Source organism: Strix uralensis, chromosome 12 (genome assembly GCF_047716275.1).
Source record: "Strix uralensis isolate ZFMK-TIS-50842 chromosome 12, bStrUra1, whole genome shotgun sequence".
Taxonomy (NCBI): Eukaryota; Metazoa; Chordata; class Aves; order Strigiformes; family Strigidae; genus Strix; species Strix uralensis.
The window spans coordinates 14,235,233-14,261,777 of record NC_133983.1 but is presented as its reverse complement, the minus strand read 5'-3'; the positions used below and the strand labels follow the sequence as shown (position 1 = coordinate 14,261,777).

General features: G+C 36.0%; 1 protein-coding gene across 2 annotated transcripts in view; it reads left to right on the top strand.

Annotated features, from left to right (window-relative positions):
• Nucleotides 1-26,545, top strand: part of LOC141949031 (transcription initiation factor TFIID subunit 4-like) — a 149,834-nt gene that overhangs the window by 94,983 nt on the left and 28,306 nt on the right. For both annotated transcript variants that reach the window (XR_012630632.1, XM_074882200.1), the window contains exon 14: nt 7,414-7,536. Coding sequence is in view for 1 of the 2 variants with exons in the window: in XM_074882200.1 (XP_074738301.1) it covers nt 7,414-7,536 (123 nt within the window). In the remaining variant the exon portion in view is untranslated. The remainder of the gene's footprint in view (nt 1-7,413; nt 7,537-26,545) is intronic.

The following is a 26,545-nucleotide window of genomic DNA, read 5'->3' as shown; positions in this document are numbered from 1 at the left end:
TTGATTTTTTTTTGTAAGCTATGAGTAAGCTTTTTAGGAGACTTCCAAGAAAATGAAACTTATGAGTATGAATATATATATATATATGAATCAGTTCAGACAGTATGTGGTCTTGAGTAGTAAGGAGATAAAATTGTAGTTTTACTGATAATTATTTAAAAAATCACATTTAACTAGGTAATGTACATGACTGGAGAAAATTACACTTAAGGCTTTTTTTCAGGGAAAAATAAAAATGAAAGGCAGGATGCACCTGGCATTTTCTGTATCAGAAGTTTGACATACATTGTGTTGAAAGTAATAAGGGAAATGTTAATGGAAAATTTGAGTAAATGTCCAAAACATAATGAAATTAGATTTAATAAACACAAATGTCTATTGTAGGAAAGACACTTGGTCAAAAGTACCCCAGTTAAGGTTCCAGAACTGTATTCAGATGCTCATTATTTTGAGAAACATTCATCTTGGGGGCTGAAATGTTCCCGGCTTAGTCTTTGCCCAGGGTGATTTATTTCAAACAGTACGCCATAATTGTTGACTGTTGTTAAAAGTGTGTGGGAAAGGAGAAGAAAAAAAAAAGAAAAACCCAACATACACACCCCTTTTCAGTAAAGTAAAATCTTGATCTGTTTCAAATAAATGTGCAGCCATTGCAAGTGATGACTGGAGCTTTTACTTGGTTGTGGGAGAACACTTGTGGAGAAGTAGCATCCAGCTTTATACTAAGAAAATTAGGTATAATTTGGCAGAGTTATGAATGTTTTAAGTGTCACAGAAGGTGTTCAGTGTATGATTTGCTATTACACGTGCAAAACTGCTCTGGTATTGCATTATTGCAGTGACACTTCTAAACTTTAGCTACTTTAGACCAGTTTCTTATGAGCCAGCATGCTATTGCTGTAGGAGTTCTGCTGACCTTTAGAGACTTCAGTAATGCAAAAAAGAGGCAGGAGCATAGCATGGGCATTCTGAAGACATTGTCTGTTTTTCAAGACTCTCTCTGAAATTCACTGATGTACTGATCCTTCTTGATCATTGTCCTGGACTTGTTGAGGTTACTGCCAGCATTTTTAATGAGTTTCATTTTTTTAATTGCACCTTCTATTGTGGACATCTTAGGACATGTGTAATGTTTCCACATTTCAGGCTCTCGTCAGAAAAGAAGATGTTTTTCCACAGGGTGTAATCACTGTCTGAGACTGATAGATACATGTTGCAGAACCATCAATTAAGACAAGCTTTGCACAGCATATGACTCTGTTATCAGGAATTAAACCATCCGTCGCAAACAGAATTAGGAGGGATCTCCATTGATGCCTATTGGCTAGAAATCAATGCTTAAATCATTGTTTATATGATCTTGCTTTCATCAAACATTTCTGCCATTTAGCGTTCTCCGTTGCCAATTTCCTGTTTGGTGTTCATTCCTGGCTGTCTTCATTCTTGATTGCGGTTTACTGTCTGTCGATATTTATAGCTTCAGTTGTGCTGTTAACCTCTTCTCTGTCCTCTTTTCTTCTTAGGTGGTATTTCTGAACTATGTTGGGAATTGTAAGTAGCCAAAATCTAGGTCTTTGTGGGCTGAGTTTCTGTGACTACAGAAACTTACTTTTATAACTCAGCTTCTATTCCCTTATCAAATCCTATATTGACAGTATTTAAACATACTTGACTACTTCCTCAAGCTCTTTATTCTTCTTTGTCTTCACAATCATCTCTGTCTCTCTCTGTCACCGGGTTATTTTCCTTCCAGGCCAAAACCCATCCAATTTCTGCCTGTAGGTAGAGAAATGCTTCCTTGACCTTTCTCTCTCTCATGTGATGCCCCTCCCTCTTCTCCCTCTTATTTTGGAAGATATTTACATGTAGACTTAAATTGTTAAGAGTTCCAGTCGTCTTACTTTCTGATCATATTGAAGGAAATTTCTCTTAGTGCAGTCTTTAGCAGCTACAGGTCAGGCCCATATTTCATCTACATCTCTGCTTTAAACAAAGCTAATTTCAGTTTGCTTAGGTTTTGCCCTCCGTTTGGACCATATTTCGCCTTCTTTACAAGATGCCTTTTGCTTATGGTTTTGAACAACTCCTGTCCTTCTGATGAGTAGTGCAGTACCTAATTTGCTGTTTGACATTGCATTTTCCTCTGGATTCAGGTGAGCAAGTGAGATGCACTGGGATGTTTGCATAGCTGATATTAACAGACTTTTGTGCTCACTGAAGAGGAAGAATCCTCTCTTGACAGTACAGATTACAGCCACTGATAGGCCATTTAGTTTTCTGCATTGGAGAAGGTGTTTGACTTGAGATCTGTAGGTGTTCATACCAAGTATTCAGCATTTGTTTTACAGTTGTCCTTCCAGACCAAATTCATACCTTGAAGAAATCTTGAATTTATTCCTTTAGCCATCACTTCCTTGAATTTACTCTTGATTTAGTTGATCTTGTAAAAAAGTGGAAAACAGTCTTCACTGTTCTCTGTGGTTATTGTACTACTAGTTAGAATAATGGATGGGGGATTTAGTTCTTAGAGAAATCTTGAAAATGAAACCATATTCATTTGTGAAACAAGTGTTTTTTTCCAGTTGTGTGAACTGCCACAACTGCTAGTGGAAATAGAAATCCAAGAAGAAAAAAAATTTACTGAACATATATTCACACCATATATTTATTTATTAGTATCAGTGACTGTTCTCACAATGACTTGTAGTGCAGAAAAGGCTTGAAGTGGAAAAGACTTAAAGTAAATGCTTGGTTTCTGTTGTAAAATTATTTACAAAGCATGCCATGACTAAGTGCATTCTTGGTTTTTGGAAATTATTAAATCTAGATTTTAAGATCTAATGTTGATACTTCAGATAGACATATGGCTGTCTTCCTCGTGGCATATGGCTCGTGGCACTTCTTTCTGAAATACCTAAATGTATCATAACAAATAATGATCTAAGGAAAACTAAAATTTTAGAACCTCTGTTGTTAGCTTTACTTTATTAAAGTAGTAGTGTTCTTTCAGTAGTTTTAATGTTATGCCACCATCACAAAGAAGAAAATTTCATTGTGTGAAATCATATTTGTGCTTAATTCTTACACTGTACTTTTCATCAAAGGGATCTCTAAGTTAAAGTTGTCATTAAGTAATTAAATACCTCTCAGTGAGTAAATGACATGCTAAAAATAAATTGGGATCAGATAAGGAGCAAGGAACAGCATCTCATTTGTAAACATTTTTCTTGTATAATATATAGGAATATTTGTGGTTTAGATAAGTATTTTGACTTTTAAAAAAGTTAATTGTTATTGATTAGGGTGATTACAAATGAAATTTTAATATGCTATTGATAAATATATCCATATTAATATTGCTGAAGGCAACATAAAGAATGATATTGCATCAGCAGTCCAGGATGAAAATGAGAATGTGAATGAATGCAGCTATCAAATGGTTGCATCTTCTTGGTTGATGCAGTGAGTTAGATTAATTTCTGCTAAATCATGTTAATTAACAGGAAATTTATTTATTTTATCAGGATGTATAGATATTAACAGGTGCTTCATTTGTTTAAATGTCCAGAAATTATTAACTGGCTTAATTAGAAGATAAACTATTTTGTAATAACAGGCTGCTTTGTTACTTTAAAATATAATTGATCAGGTAAAGTAAGAAGCTTATGTAACTTTAGTTTCACAGGTACTTTTAAGAGTAATTTCAGAACATTTCGTTCATGTTATTCTTAGTGCTGAGAATTCAGAGGGTGATTACTTTGGAACTGTATATGCAAAACTGATTGCAAAGTCATTTCCACTTGATGTAGAGAATACGGTTTCAGAGTATTCTGGGGAGAAGAGTCTCCTGTGGTCAGGGTCGTGCATTTGGCATCTGGTGGTACAAGAAGTATGTCTTAAAAGTAATCTCTGTTGACACTAAAGCAGAGTAATTAAATCTACGTTAATTACACAACTCCCATAAAGCTGTTTGGCTGTTCCTAAACTTCTTGCAAGATCAGGTTTATGACTATTAAAAATAGCTCATATCTCCATGGCATTAATTTTGAAAAGCTCTCATTGAATCAAATGTTAGCAGACATGTTGCATGTGTAAATATCTTTATGAAAGATACAGTGTCCCCTTCTTTTGAACTGAAGCCAAGATACTGCCTTTTTTTTTTTTTTTTTAAGCAAAGATTATGGTTGGGGTTAACATTTTTGATGAAGAGTCAGGTGATGAGTAATAAAGAGACTGGTACAGATAAATCTGATGTAGGGTATGAAAAAACAGAAGTATGTGACTTGGAGATGGAAAGAAGAGAATGTTGGAATGGGGATATGAAGAAGCCATCAGTGGTGGTTAGTCTGCTTCAGGATGTTAAATAACATCTAGGAATCTTGTCAAGTGTCTTGCTAGTAAGTATCCACAAACTACAAAGGAGTTTTATTGTAAGCAAATTGATAGTTAATGGTGAGTGTGCAAAGATGTTCCTTTAAGCCAACTGGAGTACACTAACCACTGCAAGATGGACTCTGTTGGTAATCGGTATCAGGATCATAATTCTTTTGATTATTTTTAAATGTAATTTTATGATCCTCTGCCTTCAGATGAGCTTTGGAAAAAAAAATCACCAGTGATAATTAATTTTTAAAAGAGTGATGAGAATTTGTGTAATATAGTATCTGTCAGGTATTTCAGCACTTCAGCCCTTATTTTATAGAACATCAGGATACTGTGATCTTACTGCTGATGCGTCTGTGTTTGATGTATTTGATGTTTTTTGACCAGCATTCATCAGGGTTTACATAAGAAGGTTGTTCTTCTCTATTGTAGTATATCAAGGTGTGTACTGTAAAACCAATATCAGAAACTGTATTGTGTTTTTGTCTGGAGTTTTTGTACCTGGCAGCATATTCTCTATTTGTATTAAAGTAGTGTCTATTAGTCCCACTGGGGCTGGATTATAAGTAAGGCACGTACTGGAGGAGGATCCACATCTGGAGAGTTTACAGCCTAAATAGACAAGCTAGGTGAAGCGGAGGGAGAGGCACAGGGAAGTGAAGGGAAAGGTCTTGCCAGTGTTCACCCAATGTCGGTAGGACAGAGCCCAGCTCCTTTGGCTCCATCTGCTGAGCCAGGTTTCCTGTCATGTGCTAAATTATAGGTAGTTGAAAATCTTGTGCATTTGTTTGGACAGTCAGTGCTAGACTAACATATTTGTCAAAAATTAGCCTGTGATATCAAGAACTATTTTGCCCTTCTCACTGAATAAAAAAGAAAGGGCAAAGAACCGGAGGAATAAGTGAGTGCAAACCCTTGTGCAGACTCTTGAAGCTATTCCATGCTTTCTTGGTGAAACAGCACCAGACACTTTGCAGTTTTGAAGTGAGGGCAGGATTTGTCCCACTATGGGTTACTCCAGTGCAAAATTTCTTATTCTGTGAAGCCATCCACTTTACAACTTCGTCTGAGATCACTCTAAGCCAGTTGGCCCTTGCTTAAATATTCATCAGACTTCTGATAATTGTGATAACCCTTATAGGCTGGCAAGCATGGCAAATTAGCAAAGAGATGATTGATCTTTTTTTATACGCAGTTTTATCTTCAACCTTTCCTGGATATATGTTATACTATAGTAATAATTTCTTCTCTAAGGTATTTGCCAGTATCTGGATTTGCACATCTATTTACAGTTGCCTTGAAGCCTCATAATTACAATACAGCTGAAATGTCCATTTTCTTTCCCTGACTACAAATAGGGATCAATCGAATTTTAAATGACTGCTTACGGGCTAGCTTCCGATCATGACCTTTGTAAATGATTAGAGCTCACCACTGTTGCTATCTACCTTGAAAGGGTAAGCGGGCAGGTCTGTCTAACTGGCATTTAATCTGGAAGAGAGCCAAAGATATTTGAGCTAAAAACCTAATATGAGTTGGCAAAGAGAAGTATGTATAGACCTTTGCACTATTATTTAGATATTTTTCCACGTTTCTTTTTTGTATTGAGGAAATTCTTTTAGCCTGTTGATGAGACGTGTATTTGTAGATAATGTTATATTGAAGTTATGATAATAACTGAAGTTGCAAAATACATAGCATAAAAATGTTAAAAATGGGCTTTCAAACTAAATGTACTGAATTTGCTTTTTCTGAAATACATGGAAAAGTGTTGCATTGCTAAATGAATAAACCTGAACAATGCACTAAATAGGATGCATTAAGCGAACCTGCTTTTTGTAGGCTGAAGTGAATGGAGAAAAGATACCATGCATTGGTACTTTTTTGTTTAAGCCTCCTTTCCTTTTAACGTTGGCCAAGATAGTTCAGGCCCCACTTGTATATGCAGCTCACATGTAAGTAATGGCTGAGACACTTCTATCTACACTTGTCAGTTCAGTTTTATTTTAATGAAGAATTCTGCCTGTATCATGCAATGTTTTTATTACCACTACTGAATTTCTTGAGGGTAGTGGTCTGTGCATTTCTGTTGAAGTGGGAACTAGTATGACATCAATGGGATTAGAGAACAAATACCTCCCCTGGATTTATGGAAGGATTTTACAAACCTAAAGTTTTGAAATTAATAAGAATGATTACTAAGAGCTATGAATGCTTTTATCTGATTAAAATCATATGGTGCATTACCTAATCAATTATTCTTGTGTAGTATTGATAATCAGAATATTTATTAAACTAATATTGTTCATGGGAATACATCTTCTATCATTAACTCTCTAAAAGGATTATACAGTTTACAATGAATATGCAATCTTACCTCTTCATCATGTGGTGGCCAAAGTATTTTCTCTTACTTTCTGTAGCATGCTATATTGTTACATAATGCAGCTGGCAGGTTGCTTTCTTATCCTCAGACTTGTCAGATGTGTTGGTTACCTAAATCATAATCCCAGAAAGAAGTTATAAATTCAGTTTGTAGGGTTTTTGTGTCAGCATTAACTTCTGCTAACATTTAGATAGAGGTGTTTTATTAATTTATATATATATTTTTTTAAGCAAATATCAAATATATTTGAATTTCAAAGTAAATCTGAGATGAAAGAAAATGAGTTTATTTCTTGAGTATTTGAATTGGTATTTACACTCTTCATGTCAATCTTAAACTGGAGATGTGTACTTAGTATATAGTACTTAACTGGCTAAGGTAATCTTCAAGGATAAGGATGGAGCTTTCAAAAACAGTTGAGTTATTTGGAAGCAGAAATCTGTGGAAAGTCAAGAGAACTTCTGTATCTTCATTATTACTCTGCAAGGCTGCATGCTTGAGTTGCTAAAATGGTATTTCTAGGAACAGCAAAGTACTGTTAGGGATTGCTCATGTGTGACTTTCACCTCATGCTTGCAAGTCTGAGAATAACTCTTTGAAATGACAACAGAATAAAAACTAAACAGGGTTTCTCTCTCTAACAGATGCAGCAACAAGAACTTGCACAAATGAGGCAGAGGGATGCCAATCTAACTGCACTGGCAGCTATCGGTCCCCGGAAAAAACGGAAGCTTGATTCTCCTGGACTGCTTACCATAGGAGGAGAGGTATATGTCTATACACAATAAGAGAAATTATTATTTCAAAACCTACTAGGAATAACTAGAGATGCTACATGCCAATATTCTCAGTGAACTGTGTAACTTGGAAAAGGTGGTGCAAGTTAGAAGGACTGTGAGTCCAGTTTATCTTGCCACAGTTAAAATGACATCTGCTCTTAGCTGTATTTTCAAGTGCTAACTTTCAACAGATAATGAAATAATATTTTTAAAATAAGTTAAATGTGAAGTATAAGTCTCTCCCTTAAACTGTTCACTGCCTTTATACTGGTTTTCTCCTCTGCGTAATCCAAAGGAAAACAGAAAAAAGAACAGGGCATGGAGAAATATCCACAGAAACACAGCTGTAGTCTTGCCTCCAGTTTGGACCAAGAGCTTGTAGTAATACCGGTAGTGTGCTTTTGTGACAAATATGTGTCAAAACATTTTACAGAATGGCTGGTTGACCCCCACAACTGCAAATATAAGTTTGTAATCGTGATAAATTGTTTCTAATTTTAATAAGAATACTGTGCTCTAGAAGTAGAATCAGATTTCTTAGCATGATTTTCCTGCTCTCTTAAATGGAGAGGTAGCTATAGTACACAATGGAATGCAAAATCAACAAAAGTGTGATACATATTAACTGATGTGGAGAACTAGGGTAACGTGTTTGTATTACCTTGGATAACTCTGTAAGAGTACTGTGTTGTTCAGTACAGATACAGTTGGGCTGCTTTTGTTTCTGTTAAATATGCCTACACAATAGGAGTCAAAGTAATTCTCCCTATTATATGTCTGTTCTGAGGAAAATGCAAACATTTTGTTTTGAATAACTGACTAACAGTTTTGGCTCAGGCATTTGACTGTCTAAATGCCAGGCGTTTCCAAAGGCCTTTTTGTTTCCCATTTTGGATAGCTTTTATCTGAATTCTCTTTCTTTTCGTGTGCTAAGATTAGTGCTAAGGAATTAGCTGAGCTAGGAATAGAAATGGACCTTGTTTATATTCTAAAGTTGACTGATGACTTCAGATATTTATATAGGAAGTGCTCCTGTTTTCTGGTCAAATAAGTTTCAGACTGAGGGAGCTTCCTGGGTTTTGTGTTGTCCTGTTGCATTCCCTTACCTTCAGTCTCCCTCACTGTCCTACATTCTGTAAAGAATTCTGTTCTCCATACACACCTGTAAGAAATCCTGCAGCAACAGGCCAAAAGAAGCTTTCACTAGAAGCTCAACTGGATTGTGATAGCTTTGGCTTTCACACAAGATTAATTTTAAAATAATTTGAACCTTCTAATAATACGTGGATCCCTTCAGATTTTAACAAATGTATGTTCCCTGCTTGTCTTCCCTTGACCAAAGGAATATTTTCTCCTAAGTATCAGAATTTAATTTTTATTGTCTATTGCTCCTTTTAAAAAAAATGATCCTTTTTAAAACTTTTATAGTTGGATGAACCAAACTGTGGTCACCTTCAGTGAAACATTTTATTGAGAGCTATATATCTGCATGGGTTATGGTCAACAGCTTCCCTCTCTCTCCAGAAGCTCCTTACTCTCCTGGTACAGTGCTTCAAGGAAAGATAAAGGTCTGTGGCAAACTCCAACGGCTTCTGGAGATTTTTGCTTCCTTTTGTTGCTCCCCTAGCCCAGATTTTGCTGAATTTCTGTGTTACTCAATTTACAAATAATCCTTGAAGTTTTTGCCGATACATGGATTTTCTGGAGTCATTAATTGTGTGGCTCTTCTGCCAGTTCAAACTAAATTGCTCCCATCCCTCTCCTCCTAGCTTCTAACCACTCACATTCATGCCTGCCTGCAAGCTGATTTCAAGGACTTGGGTACTGTATCTGGATTATTCAATGTCTTTTCTGGGGATAGGATCTAAAGTGTTGTAGAAGCTGTCTCATGCAAGTTGGCTGCTAGAAACTCCATCGTTCTGTTATTTTTCTGAGCTACTTATTAGGGCTGCTATGCATAAGTAAACTCAACTCCTCAAAAATGTTTCACTCTAAAAAGAGTACTGGAAATTTGTATTGTTTGTCTAAGACTATCTGATTTCTTTTTGGTTTTCTGGAGATTATAAACATAAAAAGCTATAAGAAGACTATGTCCTCTCTTACAGACATCCCTTAGCCCAGTTTCACCTTCGGATGTCTGACTTCCACTATGGTCTATGACCCTCTGATTTCTCGGAGCAATTTCTAAGCTTCTTAAATCCTTGTTACTGATAATCTCTGTTTGCAAGGTCTGCTTTGGCAAGAGTTTTTTTGGCCTGCCCTTTCTTTTTTGTCAAAATATCCAGTTTTTGTCATTAAAGTTGCTGGTCTCCACATTAATCTTTTTTGACAGATATGTCTGCTTCTGTTGCAGCTGGGACACTGCACATTTGCTGATCCAAAGAGATATCATTTACAAATCATCGCACCCCTGCATGTTACCATCCCACCCCTGCATGTTACATTTTTTCCTCTTCTAACTCTTGGTTGATATTTTACTTGGTTGCATTGGCCATTTTTTTCAAGGAGAAGTGTTGGATTTCAGACCAACTTCTTCGTTCAACAGAAATACTAGCTCACAATTTCTCTTTAGAAATTGGATCTTTTTAATAATACCCTTTTGATCTGAGCAGGAGGTCAATTTAGGAAGTAGTGATGGAGAAGAAGTTGATGGAAAAGCTTAGCGTTTCTGTGACAAGTACTGTTTGTTGTATACAGAGAAACAGCTCTTACACAGCTTTTATAAATGTGAAAAAGCTTGGACTCATAATTGCAAATATTTTTCCACCAGCGCTTTGTTCAAGAGTGTTTTCTTTAAACTTGTTCTCTGTCTCACATTGCCAGGACTCATTTGGACTTCTTTGCTTCTTTTCAGGCCATAGCTAAATAGAGGGGTTTTTCGGATGACAGCATTAGCTTAAGTTAACAAGGCCAGGCTCATACTTTGGTTCTTCTGTACTAGTATGGCTGGGTTTTTTGATTACTTTTACTTGGGGAGTTGGAAAATTAGCAGTTTTGGAGTGAGGTTATTTTTACATCATATATGTTATTTGATTCACTTCTCCATGCAGACATATAAAAAATTCCTTTCCAAAAAATGGGAAAAAAAGATTTTATAGAAAAGTGGATGAGCAGGGACTAGACGCTTCAAATAACACTGCCACCAAATGTGTAACTAGTTTCGGACTGTGATTACACAGTAGCCTGAGCTAATCTGACTGTGATCTCTATCCCAGTCCCTAGTAGTGTGCATTCCTGCCCCTTCCCTTTCATTGGCTCTGGCTCTTGTTGTACCCTGTGCTAACCCGTTTCCATTTGATAAATTGGCAGAAAACTAACCTAACAACAATAAAAAGTGAATAGTTTCTGCTTAGCTTGCTGAAGTAGTTTGGCCTAGAGCCCAGCGAACACTGGGAAAGGAACTTACAACAAGGCAGAGACGTCAAACTTGAGATCACCTGCTCTTCATTCACTTTCTTTTTAGTACTTTTCTTGTCTTCTTGTATTTTAGATAATCTGCTGGAAACACAGCTTCTTTTGCAGCAGCCAACAGCTCATCAGTAATTCAGCCTGCTTATTATTATAATGCGGTTTAGATCAAGAGTGAAATAGAAAGGGTAAAAAGAAATGAGATACCTTTGGAAGAATTCAGCTTCTCTGCCTTGCAGACTTGAAAATATTGCATTTGCAGAATTTGATAGTTTAATTTATTTAATGATACTAGACAAAATTATTGGAAAATATCTTTAAATGTTACTGCTTTTTTGGATTTAATGCATGATTATCAAGTTAGGCATCTAACAGTCCTGTACCATGTTATACATTTAGCAGCAATACTGCCTAATTCTTATTTGCTGTGTGGGTCCTGTTAATGCTTGTGTTGGTACACAGCAGTGGATGGCAAAGGTAGGGCACTGGATGACATATACAGGAAAGGGAAGACAACAACCACTTAAGCTCTTTAGCTAGTATCTTCAGTTATGTCAGATTAAAAATAATAAATTTGGAGTTGCTTTTGTTTACCTTACAGATTTTGAATCTATTCAGTTCACGTTTTCAGTCGTTTTTTTCTTGAATCGTAAGGCTTTTAAGAATTAGGATTAAAAATTGGTTTTGTTTATGAATATTTTCATGTAATGTAAGAGTTAAAGCTTTAAGAAAAGCATTAATCATCCTAACACTAGGTCAAGTGGCTTTACAAGTTAAATATTTGAGTAGTGCTAAGGTGGCATGAATGCAGAATTGGCATATTGCAAAGTCCATCGTTTTTGACTAAGGAATTAAAGTGTAGAGGTTAAATGCAAGTATTTTTCCATATTGAATAATAATAATAATAAAATAATCTGGCTTTTCATCAAGACCTATGGCTAGTATCCCAAAATACATAAATATAGAGTATATGTTTGAAATATCTGAGGGTATAATTTGTTTAAATATCAAGTGAAAGCCCTCTCCTGGTACTTGCTGGCACAGATGGTTTTTGAATACTGAGCTTCCAAAGGCAGCTTCAGGGCTAGTTCAGTGAATCACCGCTTATCGAAGACAGTCATTTTTAGGGATAAGAAAAAACCCTCTTTTTCACATAGTGGAAGAGCAGTCATCTTAAGAATATTCAGCAAACTATCCCAAACACCATATTCCAAAATTTGCAGGACCATATGCTGGGCCAGCACTCAAGGGAGATCTGATTACTTTGTGTCTTTTCTCATCCAGTATATTACAACCGTTATATTAGTCAAGAAAGATAATGTTGTTGAAGACCTGGAAAGTCCCAAAACAACTACAGTGATGTTTTCTGTAGAGAAAATCTAATTACTAAAGTGATTGTGAAATGTATTTTGGGTACAACGCACCACATTTTTTTAATTAAATTCAACTTTCAGATGGTATAATTTGAGCATTTTAAAGCTGTTTTCATGTTAAGGTTTTGTATAAAGCATGATTAAGATTCTGGTTTGAGACTTGGAAATCTGTGTTATACCAGAGACTTCCAAATGCAGACATTCCTCTATATCAGATCTTTATACTACTAGTAATTCCTAATTTCTAAGTGGAAATGTAAGGATGAATTCTTGATTATTTGGGAGGCACTTGGGTACTGTGACATAGTTGGAAAAAAGTACTTTTGACTACAGTCTCTTTTTAGTTATCCAGCACTGAATGTGATTAATTAGTTTGCACACATTACAGCTGGCATTCTCACTTCATGCTTGGATTATCCATAGACATTTCAGCAACCCCTGCAATTATGCCTCAAATCTGTAGTCAATATTTTAACAATATTAAGAAGAATTCAGGATACTAGGTAATTTTCTCTTTGGAATGGGTCGGACACATTAAATGACAGAGCTGTCTTTTGGAAAACCTGGCCTTGTTTCCTTCCTTTCTTGCCCTTTTAAACAAAAGTAGATGTATAGTGTGTCTTGCAGAAGTCTTTGTTACAGAAGGGTTGTGCATTGGGTTCTCTCCAAAGTGTTTGCTCAACAAATATCATGCAGATTTAGAAGTTGAATCAGTCAACATAATTGTGAGGCATAACTGCTTCTGACAGATTTGAAAGAATTAGAACCAATCTTTTATTATGGGGAAAAACACCAGTCAGTGGGATTACCATGCGCTGAGCAAATCTTTAGGCTATTCCCTCACCTTTCTGGAACTAAAGTAATTTTATGGCATCCGCTTTCAAAGATCCTTGGAATGACTTGTTCTACAACTCAAGTCTCAGCTTGGTCTTCATACTATATAGTTGGCTCTTGATAAGTTGTTTTTTGTTTTAAGTGGTCAAGATATGTTTAGAAAGCACTGGAATCTAAAGATCCTTTACACTTGTTAAACTTGAGTTATATGAAAGCAAATACAATAGACCAGAACACCTTTTGCAAGTGTTTATGGTCCAAGAAGTTAAAGCTTGCTTTTTGCGCTTTTAAACCTGTAGTCTAACAGCAGAACAGGAGGAATTTTTATGATTTATTATATCATTGCCTTTTCAAGCACTCTTTGCTCCATGTATCACTGACATGGTAAAATGCAGCGGTTATCTCAGACTTGTTTTGGTGTAGGATGTCGCTGCCGCTGACAGTTATGATTTCATTTGAGGTATCCCAAAACTATCAGTTAAATATAGGGGTTTGAATTTTCAAGGAGACAGAATAAAGTTAAAGAGTTTGTCCTTATAATTTTTTACTGGAATTACATGCATGCTACTTTATGAATCTTTGAAAATCTCAAGTTTAGCTTCAGCTTCTCTGTCTTGTTTTACTTCCTCTTTTCAGAAGTCAAATATATATTAAAATAATTCACAAGAAATAGGTTAATATCTGTTTGAAAATCAGTCTTTTGAAAGACTATATGGATGTTCTCCTAATTAATAGTTGCACCTACTTTTCTTATTCTTAAATAAATGGTATTTCAATTTAAAAAGAAATTGCCCCAATGATGAATTTCCATTTTTAAAAATTTAATTTCAAACTGTGCCCATGATGAACACATTCTGGTTTTTTAGAATTCTGGTTTTATTTTGTGAAACAAGATTTGTAAACATGACAACGCATTTTACAGACTTAGTAGTAAAAAGTAGGAAGGCATTAAAGATGATGGATAATGCTGTGTTTATGCTGATGATTAATAATTTTAATTTGGAGTGAATGTTAGAAATTAATATCTGTGCCTTTTGCAAGCAGGCAGGAATCATAGAATCACAGAATGGTTTGGGTTGGAAGGGACCTTAAAGACTATCTAGTCCCAACCCCCCTGCCCTGGGCAGGCACACCTTCCACTAGACCAGGTTGCTCAAAGCCCCATCCAACCTGACCTTGAACACTGCCACAGCTTCTCTGGGCAACCTGTGCCAGTGTCTCATCACCCTCACAGTAAAGGATTTCTTCCTTAGATCTAATCTGCATCTACCCTATTTCAGTTGAAAACCATTACCCCTCATCCTATCCCTACACTCCCTGATAAAGAGTCCCTCCCCATCCCCATCTGGTCCCAGCACCGACCCCTGAGAAACACCACTTGTCACTGCTCTCCACTTGGACATCCAGCTGTTGACCACAACTCTTTGAGTGTGACTGTCCTGCCAATTTCTTTACACACCAAATGTAAGGGGGGGATCCATCCATCAAGTCCATGTCTCTCCAATTTAGAGACAAGTTTGTCGTGCGGGACAACGTCAGATGCTTTGCACAAGTCCAGGTAGATGATATCAGTTGCTCTTCCCTTATCCACCAACACTGTAACCCTGTCATAGAAGGCCACCAAATTGGTCAGGCACAGTTTGCCCTTAGTGAAGCCATGTTGGCTGTCACCAATCACCTCCTTATTTCCCATGTGCCCTAGCACAGTTTCCAGGACTATCCGCTCCATGATCTTGCCAGGCACAGAGGTGAGACTGACTGGCCTGTAGTTCCCTGGGTCTTCCTTTTTTCCCTTTTTAAAATGAATACAGACAGTGAGTCAGGAGGCAGCGGAACAATTTTGCATGGATCTCAGTTGACAGGAGGAAAAAGCCAGGCAGCAATGCAAGAAAACAGAAAGTGGCTCTGTGCCAGCAAAAACATTCTTTTTTACTAGTAGAACAGGTTTGCATACTGTGTTATTCCTTTGATCTATGTAACACAAAATATTCTGACAGAGGTTCAGTGATATTAATCATTTTTCCTTATTGGCCAAGACAAATTTGATTTTTACTTCATTTGGAGATGGAAATGCTAGTTGATCCCATCTGATTGCATGATGTTGATCTAGCACACAGAAGGAGACCATCAGAGCATTTCTTTCTCTGCTTTTCAAAGGTTTCTTACTGGAGTCTTAAATAGTGTTTTATTGGGGTTTTTTAATTAAAATCATCCTCGTTGGTTAAAAAAAGAAAACAATTATTGCATTTTTAAAAAGAAAATAATTTTATCAATGTGGTAATATTAAATACAATCTTTTTATTTATGGATACTTTATAGTGTGTGCAGCTTATTAGCATGGAAAATGAGAACTTGGCTAAACAACTTTTGAGTAGCTAATAGTTCATCCATTATTTGTCAATCCCTGTAGACGTCTGCTGCTGTTACTGTGAAACAGTATTGTTTTTCTTCTTGCAAAAGGCAGCTACCTTGAGGATTTGTGGGGACAGAGGGTATGTGAGCTTGCTTTTTGGTTTTTGTTTGGGGGTTGGTTTTGGGTTGGGTTTTTCTGTATTTTCAATTGTCCTCTCCATTTGTCTTCCTGATTTTCAAACACTGAAGGATTAAATACGTTTTGCAGCCCCTGTTTTTCTGACACTTATAATTTCAGAATTTTTCTTTCTTCTGGCTAAATAAAACTGATAAAACTAAGAAAAAAAAGTCTGAAAGGGTCTTGCTAAGGGTTTGTCAAAATTGACTTCAGTCTTTCCATTGACTTCAGAAGGTAAGGCCCAAGGTACTATGACATTTTTAGATGTCAGTGAAAATAATTTTTAAGACCTGACCAGAAAATTTCCAGGGTGTAACTTTTCAACATATACATGGAAAGATTTAGACCTGTATCTTAAAGTGATAGTGTTTCCCTTTTCATTGATCCTCCTCTTCTAGAGTCAGATGAATCATCAAATAGATTAATTTTCTTCTCCTTTCCCTCTCATTCAATCCCAGATAAATTTTGTGGAATAGTTATTTTTCTTTTTGGCTTAAAAAAAAAATATTTATGGAAGCTAAGGTTTTGAAAAAGTCTAAAGAACTTGAAATTTATTAGGATGCCCATTCTTGGATATTTCCAGCCTGATTCTTTACAGGAAGTCAAGTAATATATTGGTCATACAGAGTGACAATTAGGGTAACAGTAATTTAACATTTTAATTTATACTGAGCCTTTAGGCAAACAGGCTTGGACTTCACGGGAATCCTGTTGCCAGCTTCTAATGTAAACACCTTACCTAGAATTACTGACCAGGTCTTCTTGTTGTTCTACCTGATGTAAGTTGTAGAACCAAACTGTTGTCCAAGTCCCCCTCCTAAACAGCAGTATCTAAACTCTGCTTCTGTTAAGTCTTGACTGTTTCAGAGATCTTCTTGTAGGCTATCTGGGAGTCTCTTTTACATTTTGTAATATAAGATACTGAGAAAGCAGTTTGGAATCATCAAGAAAGCTCCTCTTTCTTGAAAATATGAAGTTATCTGTACAAGCTTTCTGAAGTCTTGCTGAAGCTCTGTATTGATGCTCCTTAAATGGATCTTGCCACCACTGTGCATTATGCTGCAGTTGAACGTTGCCTTACAATATTCCGTTGATAAAGAGATTCTTGAATTTAAAAAAAAAAAAAGGCAAAAAGCCTGACAGATAAACATTTTATCTAGAACTTGCTGTCTTATTATGTACAGTGAATAATTATCACTTCATTTTAAGTAGTTTGAATTGAAAAAAAGCTCAGTGTGTAAGAAAGAGGAAGCAAGACAGGCCTTTCATGGTTTCCTTTTACCCTATACCAGTCTTCCAAGATTGTACTGTAAGTCTGAATGTAAGTCTCTTTAGAGACTGTAAATCTCTTTATCAGTTTGGGAGTATTTCATGTGTGCATATTATCCATATGTATATTGCACAAATTTTAGAGTCAAGTCCCTACTACAGGTTTCATAAGTGATGTCATTATGAAATGACACAATATCAGCAGTTTGTGGTGCGTTGTGGAAATGAACCTTCATGTTTCTTCCACATATATTGACCAGTTTCCCACCGTCCACATTCCTCTTTTGGAATTTGGCTGAAATTCGCCAATGATAAAATTCAAAGGTGTGGCTCAGATATTTAAACTTTGAGCTGAAAGTAGCCTTCCAGCTTTGCTAAAAACGGTTTACAAGTTTACATGAACAGTGTGTATTGCACATCCTTTGCTTGTGAGAGAGATAGTAAAATGGGTCCTTTTTGCCACATTTGCGAGAAGTTTAAGTATTTGAGCTCCAGACTTGCAAGGACATGTGCATATGCTTAACTTTAAGCACAGTGGTGCGTTCATTTCAAGTTAGTAACATGCCTCATGTAGAACAGTAATTACATGCAATAAGCCTTTGTTGGATCACTGTGTATGTCAGTGTTCCTGTCAATCTCCTTGTGTTTCCTACTGCATGAATGTGGGTTTGCTAATCCATAACTGATTCTGATGCAGGAAATGCTTTATTTCTCTTTTTTTTTAATGGTAAAACCAGGGTTTTCTTTCTAGAAATTGGCATATTGCATGCTTTTGAAAAGTGTCTCACAAAAGTTTTTGGGACTATCAGTGTGTATTAAATGCAGGTTTATTCAGTTTCCCAACGTGTCTTGAATTACCAGCTGTATTTTGCTTTCAAAGACATAATATAGTAAAAATATCTGATAGTGGGATCTTCATCTTGGTGTTCCTTTTGTTACATACTCTGTTCTAGTGAGTGACTAGGAAAAAAGGGGTTTTTGTTTTTGTTTTGCCTGGAGTCAAACAGGAGCATGCTGGTTAAAGGGATTCTGTGGGGGAGTTGGGCTGGAGAGGGCCTGAGGGAACTCAGAGAGACATCTACCACCAGCAGCTTGTCTGTGCTAGCTAATTATAGCTAGGGTACTGTTTACTTTAGTGGTATACTCCTTATTTATTAGTTACTTAGTTACTGCTTGCCTTCAAGTTACAGGCTTGCAGCCAGTTGCTGCAGGGGAGGTGCAATAGGAAGGGAAGGGCATCAAGCAGTACTGCAAATCGCAGCTCCCCAACCTTGGCATGTTTTGTTACACTTTTTTTTTTTTTTTGTAAATATAGACAACAGGAGTGATGGTCAAAAAGAAAAGCAGACAAGTTAAAAAATGGCAACAACTTAAGGAAATTTTTACAGTCTAGGGGGACTGTGGTCATAAAATTATCATGAGTGTCTCCATGACTTGTCAATCAAACTGTTTTGTTGCCCTGCTTTTCCTCCTGTCTTTGGAGCAAGATCTAACTTTTTGGTCTATGTGAAGTTACATTGATTTGAATAAAAATACGATTTTTATACCTTTTTTAACTGCTACCACTTTGAGGGAATCTGAAGTTAGTTTGACAGGGCAGTGTCACTAACTGATAAGGTAGTTTTGTATCAGCACTTTTCCAAACTATATTTCACATAGTTAACTAAAACTAAGTTAAACTATTATAAAGATTGTGTATGGAAACTCCAGGTCATTTAAGAGTCCGAGTCCTTAGGAGTCGGACTGCTAGGCTGTTGAACCACTTTGGTAAATCTTACTGTAATTCACAGTCTCATTTTTATGATGAGCTTTGCGCAGGGCCCGTGGATTAGCTATCTGAAGGAGATAGTGCAGTACACCTATTCCCACTGCTAGTTTTGATGTACTTTTTGTTATTCTGTTTATAGTAATCTTGGTATAATAATTATCTCAGCAAACAAAAGGACAAAGAACAGTAGTGTTTTATGGGGAGGCGAATGAAGAGAATGATGAGATTTTCTGCAACTGTGTTTAAGAAAGTAGAAGGTACCATAAATAGTGATTTCTGTGCTTTTAGCAGCATGGAAATAGTGTTGGCCTGTGCTGTAATTATCAGTAAAAGAGATATTTCTCCAGTGGTTTTGAGCATGATAGTCTCTTGCCAAAGCCAGGAACATAACAAAAGCTGAACTTCTGTATGATGGACCAATTACTGAACAATTTAGAGGAAACTCTGTTAGGAGAATGAGCATGCTGTAAGATCCATAAAAAAGACAAAGTTTCTATCTCCAAAGCAGAAAGTAGGGAATAAAAGGAGCACAACAGGTTAAACAGCCTTGGCCAAAGAAGTGAGTACCCCTAGGCAGACCAGCATCTCTAATCAGTGGTAGTGGTACTAGCTCTGAGGGGAGGGAAATTCAGGCTGGTGCTCTCATGTAACATTAAAAAGGACAAGCAGTCTGTCAGGGGAAACAGTCATTGGCGTGGGATTTCTTCTCTTGATCAAAAAGACAGCAGCACTGCAGCCTGCTTTATCTATAGGGGAGGTGTTGGCAGAGGGCATTATTTTCCCAGGCCATATTACTGGCCTGTGATACGTTTTTCCCAAGTCATGAAAGAAGCCACCTACATTTCTCTCTTTAGCAAGGTTTTGTTAAGCCTTCTTTTTCTTCTTTTCATTTTTTTTATTTTTATGCTATTACAATTAAAAAAAAAAAAAAAAGAAACATCTTTACAAAGCAGAAGTTGAGCTAAATCTGATGGACCTGGAAAATATGCCTGGTGCTAGTCTCCAAAGCCAAAATTAATTTTCTCATTTCTATAAGTAGTTGTTTATGAATAACAGAAAATTCAAGTTCAGTACATTGTTTTCCCTTCCCTCCTTAATTTGAGCTTCCAATTACAGTCTTCTTAACCTTTTTTTAATTTTTTTTTTCTCCTGGACAACATTGACAGCCATAAGTCTGTTGCCTTTTGGTAAAACTTACGTTGCTAGAAAATTCTTTTATCAAAAGTTATCATCCTCAGTTGTAGCTACAATGCGATGGGATTAATTTTATGCTGCTGTTGACTTAGCTTTTATCTTACCAAGTAACAGAACAAATCTCTAATGAAGAACTGCAGGTACTGTTCCTGGCATTGTTGCCAGCTATGCAGGTAGTTAAAGTAATAATAATTGTTGGTAATGTTAGAAAAACAATAAATCAAGATTACAGGTATTCTTTTCATTTCATAATATACCTTAAATAACCTAGAACCAACATGGAAGGGCTTCCAGAAGAATAAGATTAAAATGGAAAGTACATTTTCTCTGAAGAAATTATAAATAAAAATTGCATATTTGGAAATACTTTACATCAGTGTCTCACTTCTTGATTGAGAATGCAGAAGAAGAATTTTATTTACTTCAAGAAGTACTTTGAGTGTGAATCTTCAATTAATTACTTCCTAGTATTGCGAAATGTTCATTCATTTGATGAGCTTACCTAATGGAACATGTTCTGTGGCTTTTCTTGGTTAAAGGCAAAAAGAATTACAACAGGTGATCTGATTCCATTCCAGATCATAGTTTTCAATTCCGAGCATTTGTCAGTGTCCAAATGACCTAAGCAATAATACATTATTTTAGGAAACTCTTAATGAGGAGCATCTGGAGTAAAGTCTTAAAGTGATAGGCTAGAGTCAACTCTGTTGGTTCTGGTCTCTCCATAATCAAATCTATAGATTGTGTACGTTGTGCAGTTCAGTTTGACATCTGATCAGTTTGCAGCAATTGATGAAAGTTAGGAATGCTTAATGAACATTTTAGTGCCTTTTTAGTTGACATTCTTGATACGTACTGGAGACTCTTAATGTTCCAAGTGTCTTTAGAAGTCTCTACCTATATCTAGTTTGTGGTGCATTAGTTGATGTTATTCACAGTATTTATTTTAGCTGTAGTGATTAATAAGTCAGTTTGACCTATTGGGGTTTCTCTTCTACAGTGCCATATATTAAAAATGTAATGTAATCCATAATTCAGCTTGTTCAGCCTATGTTGAGCAGTAAATCCTGGTTGGTCTGAAGTCAAATGTATTTTTTACACTAGCACTACCAAGATACAAAATTTTCTGGACTTCAGACAACTTTTAAAAGGTTATATATTGCCTTTTAAGCTATTTATCCTGGTGGTGATCAAGACCAATTACTTTTTAACATAATTTTGTATATTTCTGCCCTTACTATATAGGTATTACATACTGCTGTGGTAAATTTATTACATTGTACTAAGTGCATGGGTGGGAGAAAGCAAAGCTGTGTTTCTTCTTGTGAAAATGTTTCTCCAGCTACAGATCCTACAAAATTAAATGCTTGCTTTTCTTATTTAAATGATGAATTTAACCTAAGTCTTCTAATTTCAAAATAATTCTTTAACAAGGCAATATCTAACTTACTTTGAGTTATTTCATTAGACTATATATTGAGAGTCGTTGCTTTTTAAATTAAAAGTGTAATCATAAAAACCTTGACAAAAATTACATACTTTTTTTTTAGGCTTTCAGAGGTATATTTTTATCTCCAGCATTCAATTGGTATATCTGAGTAGCTCTTTTCTGAAGAATTCTGATTTGTACTGAAATTCTGATACAGTTTTCCTCCAGAAAAACAAAACAAAACCAAAATCAACTCATTAATAGCTTTTTCTACCATCTCTGCTCTCTCTCTCTCTCTCAAGACAAAGCTACCTGACTTATGTCTGGTTAGCATGAGCATCACGTAAAACAGACAAATCAAGCTGTGTCAGATTAATCCTCCTTAAGCGGCTTACACTCCAGTTGCATAGAAAGACACCATAACATGGAAAGTTGTTCAGAATTGACACCAAACTAGAGATTGCATATCAAAGAAAGTGCTTTACCTACCTATTCTGAAGTCTACCCTTCAGTGTGAATTGTTCTTCTAGATCTGATAATAGAACACTTCTGGCTGGCTGTGCCGTATCATCTTGACATTTGGAATACAGATACATGAGAAGCATGTCATGTTAACTGAACACTACAACAGTCATACTTTGTCTCAACTGATGGGGGAATTGCAGCATACAGAGTAATTCATTTTGACAGTAAGAACTTGCAGATAGGCAGCCTAAAATGGTGAAATCATTATAGAAATTTATTTAACTGGTTGAATGGCCATAGCAGATTGGTTGAGCCAGCCAAATCAAAGAGACTCTGAAGGAGATATCTTCTCTACTGCAATTTTTAAGATTAATTTGTGGGTGGTTTATGTATCTTCGGAATACATGTATTTTTATCTTTGAATACATATACTAATATACAAGTTAATAGTAATTGATAAAATATTAAGTACATCTATTCATCTCTGTTGTTCAGACATATAAAGGTATTCTTTTCATGGTTATATTTTGAGGAAAAATATTGAAAAGAAGGCAACCATATAATTGAAAATAAACCCATTGAATTTTTATTTATATTTCATTCTCCTTAGAAAAATGTGTTAGCAATTTAATGAATAATATAGTTTCACATCTTGTTTTAATTAGTTCACAAAATATTTTCTGATTGCTTGTTATTCTGTGTTTTTAAATCTCTTATCCGTGACAAAAATCAAGATTTTTGTCTACAGAAATTGGATAAAGATGAGAGTTTATAGGAGGAGCTGCCTTAAGTGTTTAAACAGTACTATTTATAAAGAATCTCTTTTTAAGTTTTATTTCCTGTTTTTTTCTTTTGCAAGCTGGTACTATACTTTTCCCACTTACACTTTTAAGAGTGTAAATTCTTTTGATGTGTATTAGCTGTAGCATTATTTTACCTAGCTAAAAGAGAGATGTGGCAACCTGCGTCCATAAGTCTAATGCAGTGGCATCACTACGTGAAGAACAAGAGGGATGATATTTTGTCACTGCGTTTTGTTTGCAGGTAGAGCCAGCTCCTTTTGCCTAAGTGTTGACAGTCTCAGCTACCTTCATGCAGTTCTTGTTCGTACAGGATAATGGTGGCTTTGAATGAGAGAGGGAAGCCTGTTGGTCTGGCAATATTTTTAATGCATTATTATTTTTCTCTGAAGCATCTGATTCCACAGTCAATCCTTTGTATTTATTATTAGAGGCAATTGGCTATGAGAGAGACACCTGGGAGCACCTTCTGTTCTTGACTCTAACCAAACCCTAACCAATCACCTACATTTTTATATTTTCTTAGAACTTAATTTCAACAAGTTTTAGTCATACCCTCTAGGATCTCCATAATACAATTCTGTAGGTACAGCAAATTCTTTAAATCGCCGTCAGCAGCAGAGCACACAGGCATGTTACAGACTTTAAGCACGAGAGACCTAAGTCTGTAGAGAGAAATATGCTTTGAGTATTATCCATATGAAAAAAGAGATATCCCAAACTTTGCATTTAAAAATATTTCTCTAAAGTGTCTCTTTCAGTATAAATGCTGATGTGCATTGGCATTAAATGATTGTATAGCGAACGCTCTGTAGCCCAGTAGGATGGGAATTCTTCCATTGTCAGTCTGGCTCTGCTTCTGTCTGTGGCTTACGGTAGTTGACTTTATCTTATGTGCTCTTATCTTGTTCATTGCTATTCATAACCCATACTTTTGTGAAGATGGGCCTTTATTCATAAGAAATATTTGCCAAGTTCCTTGTTCCTTTATGTAAAAGAACAATAAATACTATTTGAACATATATACCTTTGATTTGTTTTCATTCTCAGTTTAATTATGCAGTGTGTATTTTAGACACATATGTCTGATTCTTGTCTTGTATTAATTTGCCTTTGCATGTTAACAAGCATGAACAGAAAGAAAGCAAAACCAGTACGGGAATGTCTCAGGCCATCTGTATGTTCTGGTGATAGATCTGCTTTAGAAGAAGGTAATAGCCAGGTGGTTATCAGTTTCTGGATAATTTAAGGAAATCACCTCCAAAGACATAGAAGATGAAAATTTGGCAAGTCAGCTGTATCAGAAAAGAGGTGTTTGACTTTTTACTCCACTCCTTTCTTCCCTATTTATTCCTCGAACTCCTGCTGTGTTTAGTGTTTAGTTGAGGGAGGAAAAGGTTGATTGCATAGTGGAGTTGGGTTGTGGTAAGCGAGCAAAGAGCATAAGATAGAGTTTTCAGTATCTTCTGCTAACTTGTATAAATTCTATTAACTAGAACTAAAACGTTCCAAACTTCTTCCTCTAGTTATTCAACCAGTTGCAATTGAACTGACCTATGCGGTAGGTAAGAGAGAAGTAATGACTAAGAATTTGCAAAGCAAACGAAAGGTGCATGGATCTGGGATTGATATTCTGATACGCTGCTGCACAGGTACTGTTTAAGGTTACCATTTCTGATTGAAGTCTCTTTCCCCTTTGTATGAAAGCAGCATAATTAATCAGGCTGTAATGAATTCAGGTACTGCCAGTTTGTCACCTCAAGAGAGAAGTTACTAAAGCAGGCTGAAATACAATTGAAAATACAGTCATGATTAGTATTTATTATTTAAAAAACTGTTTTAACATGTGTAGTGTAGCAGTAGGCATTGATAAGATGGGGAAACGTGTGTTGTATGGCTTGAAATATACCTCCAAAAGTAAGTGGAAGATGATACAAAATTCTCATGCAAATTTAAAATGAAAAAAATACTATTTTACAATGCATTTTACAGGTTGGAAAGGGTATATATCATATCTAGGTAAGGGCTCTAAATGTTATCTGATTTGTATATTTAGTTTTGTCTTTATTAACAAAAATCTCAGCTCATTTCAGTGTGAAAATTGAGTCAGGCATAATCTATTCACTCAAAATGAAGAACCACCAAACAAAACAATGTTTTGGCTTGTGGTTTAAGTTGTTACTCTTAGTTATCTCTTACAAGTGTTATTTGAACAAAGGTGATGTTTTTGGTGCTATGCACATTTTAAGTTATGGGAGATCTATATCATTATTGTTGGTGCTGTTTTCAAATGTCAGTGCTATTGCAAGTCCTATAGGAAAATTCCATGGGTGGCTTTGTTGTTTAAAAAAAAAAAATCAGGTTTGAGACATTTCTTCATTTGCTTAGGTGATTTTTAAAATGCTTTTTATTTTTATTATTTGGGGAGATGATATTTTAGCAGTGTCTGTTTTCTAGGGCTTCAGAAAGACAATCACAGTGCAAGCAACTACACTAGTTGCCATCCATATGACTTCTTATGGAGGTCACCACTGTGAAGTTCTGGCAGTGGAATGGTTTGTGCAAGTGCACTCACTTTAGACAAAATCAACTGGATTATTCTAAATAATGTAAATAGGTGGTATGGGTTCGGGTTGATAATGCCTGGAGTGAATTAGGGAGCACTCATACGAGCTACTCTGCTGGCAGATCTTCAGGATAATAACTTCAGCAGGGGGCAGTGAGGAGCAGCTGGGGGGCATAAAGCCTTTGATCAGCACAGCTGGATCCAAAGCTAACATCTGTCTATAGTCTTAGACTCAACACTTTTGTTAATACTGCGAGCTGTATTTGCATTTGTTAGATTATTTTGGTAACAGTACTTTCCTGTCTCTAGTGTTCCATTTCTTTCCATAATCCCCCCTCACAGCAAAATCAGTATTGGCAATTCAGAAGAAATAGAACAATTATCTTCATGTAACCCTTTAACAATTATTAACTTTCCTATACTTTTCTAGCAATGGTTATATGTGTAAGTCTCAGTAAAGAGCAGCTGTGAAATTAAAATACAGGAATTACAGAAAGAAGCTGTTTAGTTGTGCTGCGATTGCCATCAAAGAGTGCACATACGTACTCACTCTTTCTCTCTCTTGTGCCTATATACTCAGGATATTTCAGGTTCCTACAGTCATGAAGCTCCTCTGTGCCTGTGAGGAAGTGAATGGCTGATGGGAGGACAGGAGGTTTGAATTTACAGGCCAATGCACACTTGACCATAACTGAGTTGATTATAAACATCCTTGTAATAATTTAATGACAATTTAATGAACACAGGGAGGAGAAGCTTAGATTAAAAAAAGTGGTGTTGTGAAATAGCAGTCTTGGTATCTGTTAAGCTTCCCTGCATACACTCATTCATGTCTTTCCCTTTTCTTATATGTTCGTTATATGCTTCAGAGGCACAAATCTTGTAAACATTTGCTTATTCTTGGCATGGAATAATAAAGCAGACAAGTGTCACATGAATGATTGTGACACTTGTACAAATGTCTGTGAGCTCAAACAGGACAGGCAAATTATGTTTTGACCTATTAACTATAGCTGTCTTAGAAAAAAATTGCCAATTTATCTAAATACTTTAATTCAAGCAATCGCTTCAGACTTAAAAATTTGACAGAATCATACCTTCTAAGATTAATAGTTTGTCTGCATATTAAAAGCATGTTACAATGCATCGTTCCATTCTCAGTTTACTGAAAAATTACAGCTTTGAGTGGATGATGGGGAGGAAAATCAAGCAGAGTGTTTTGATTCCTTTTCATACAGATACAGACCATCATTTTGCCATTCCTACTGTTTATCCATTTAACCGCAATACTGTGGAAAAGAGAATGGTGAAGGCTTTGGATATGTCATTCTTTGGCATTACGAACTTCTCAAATTTCCTTT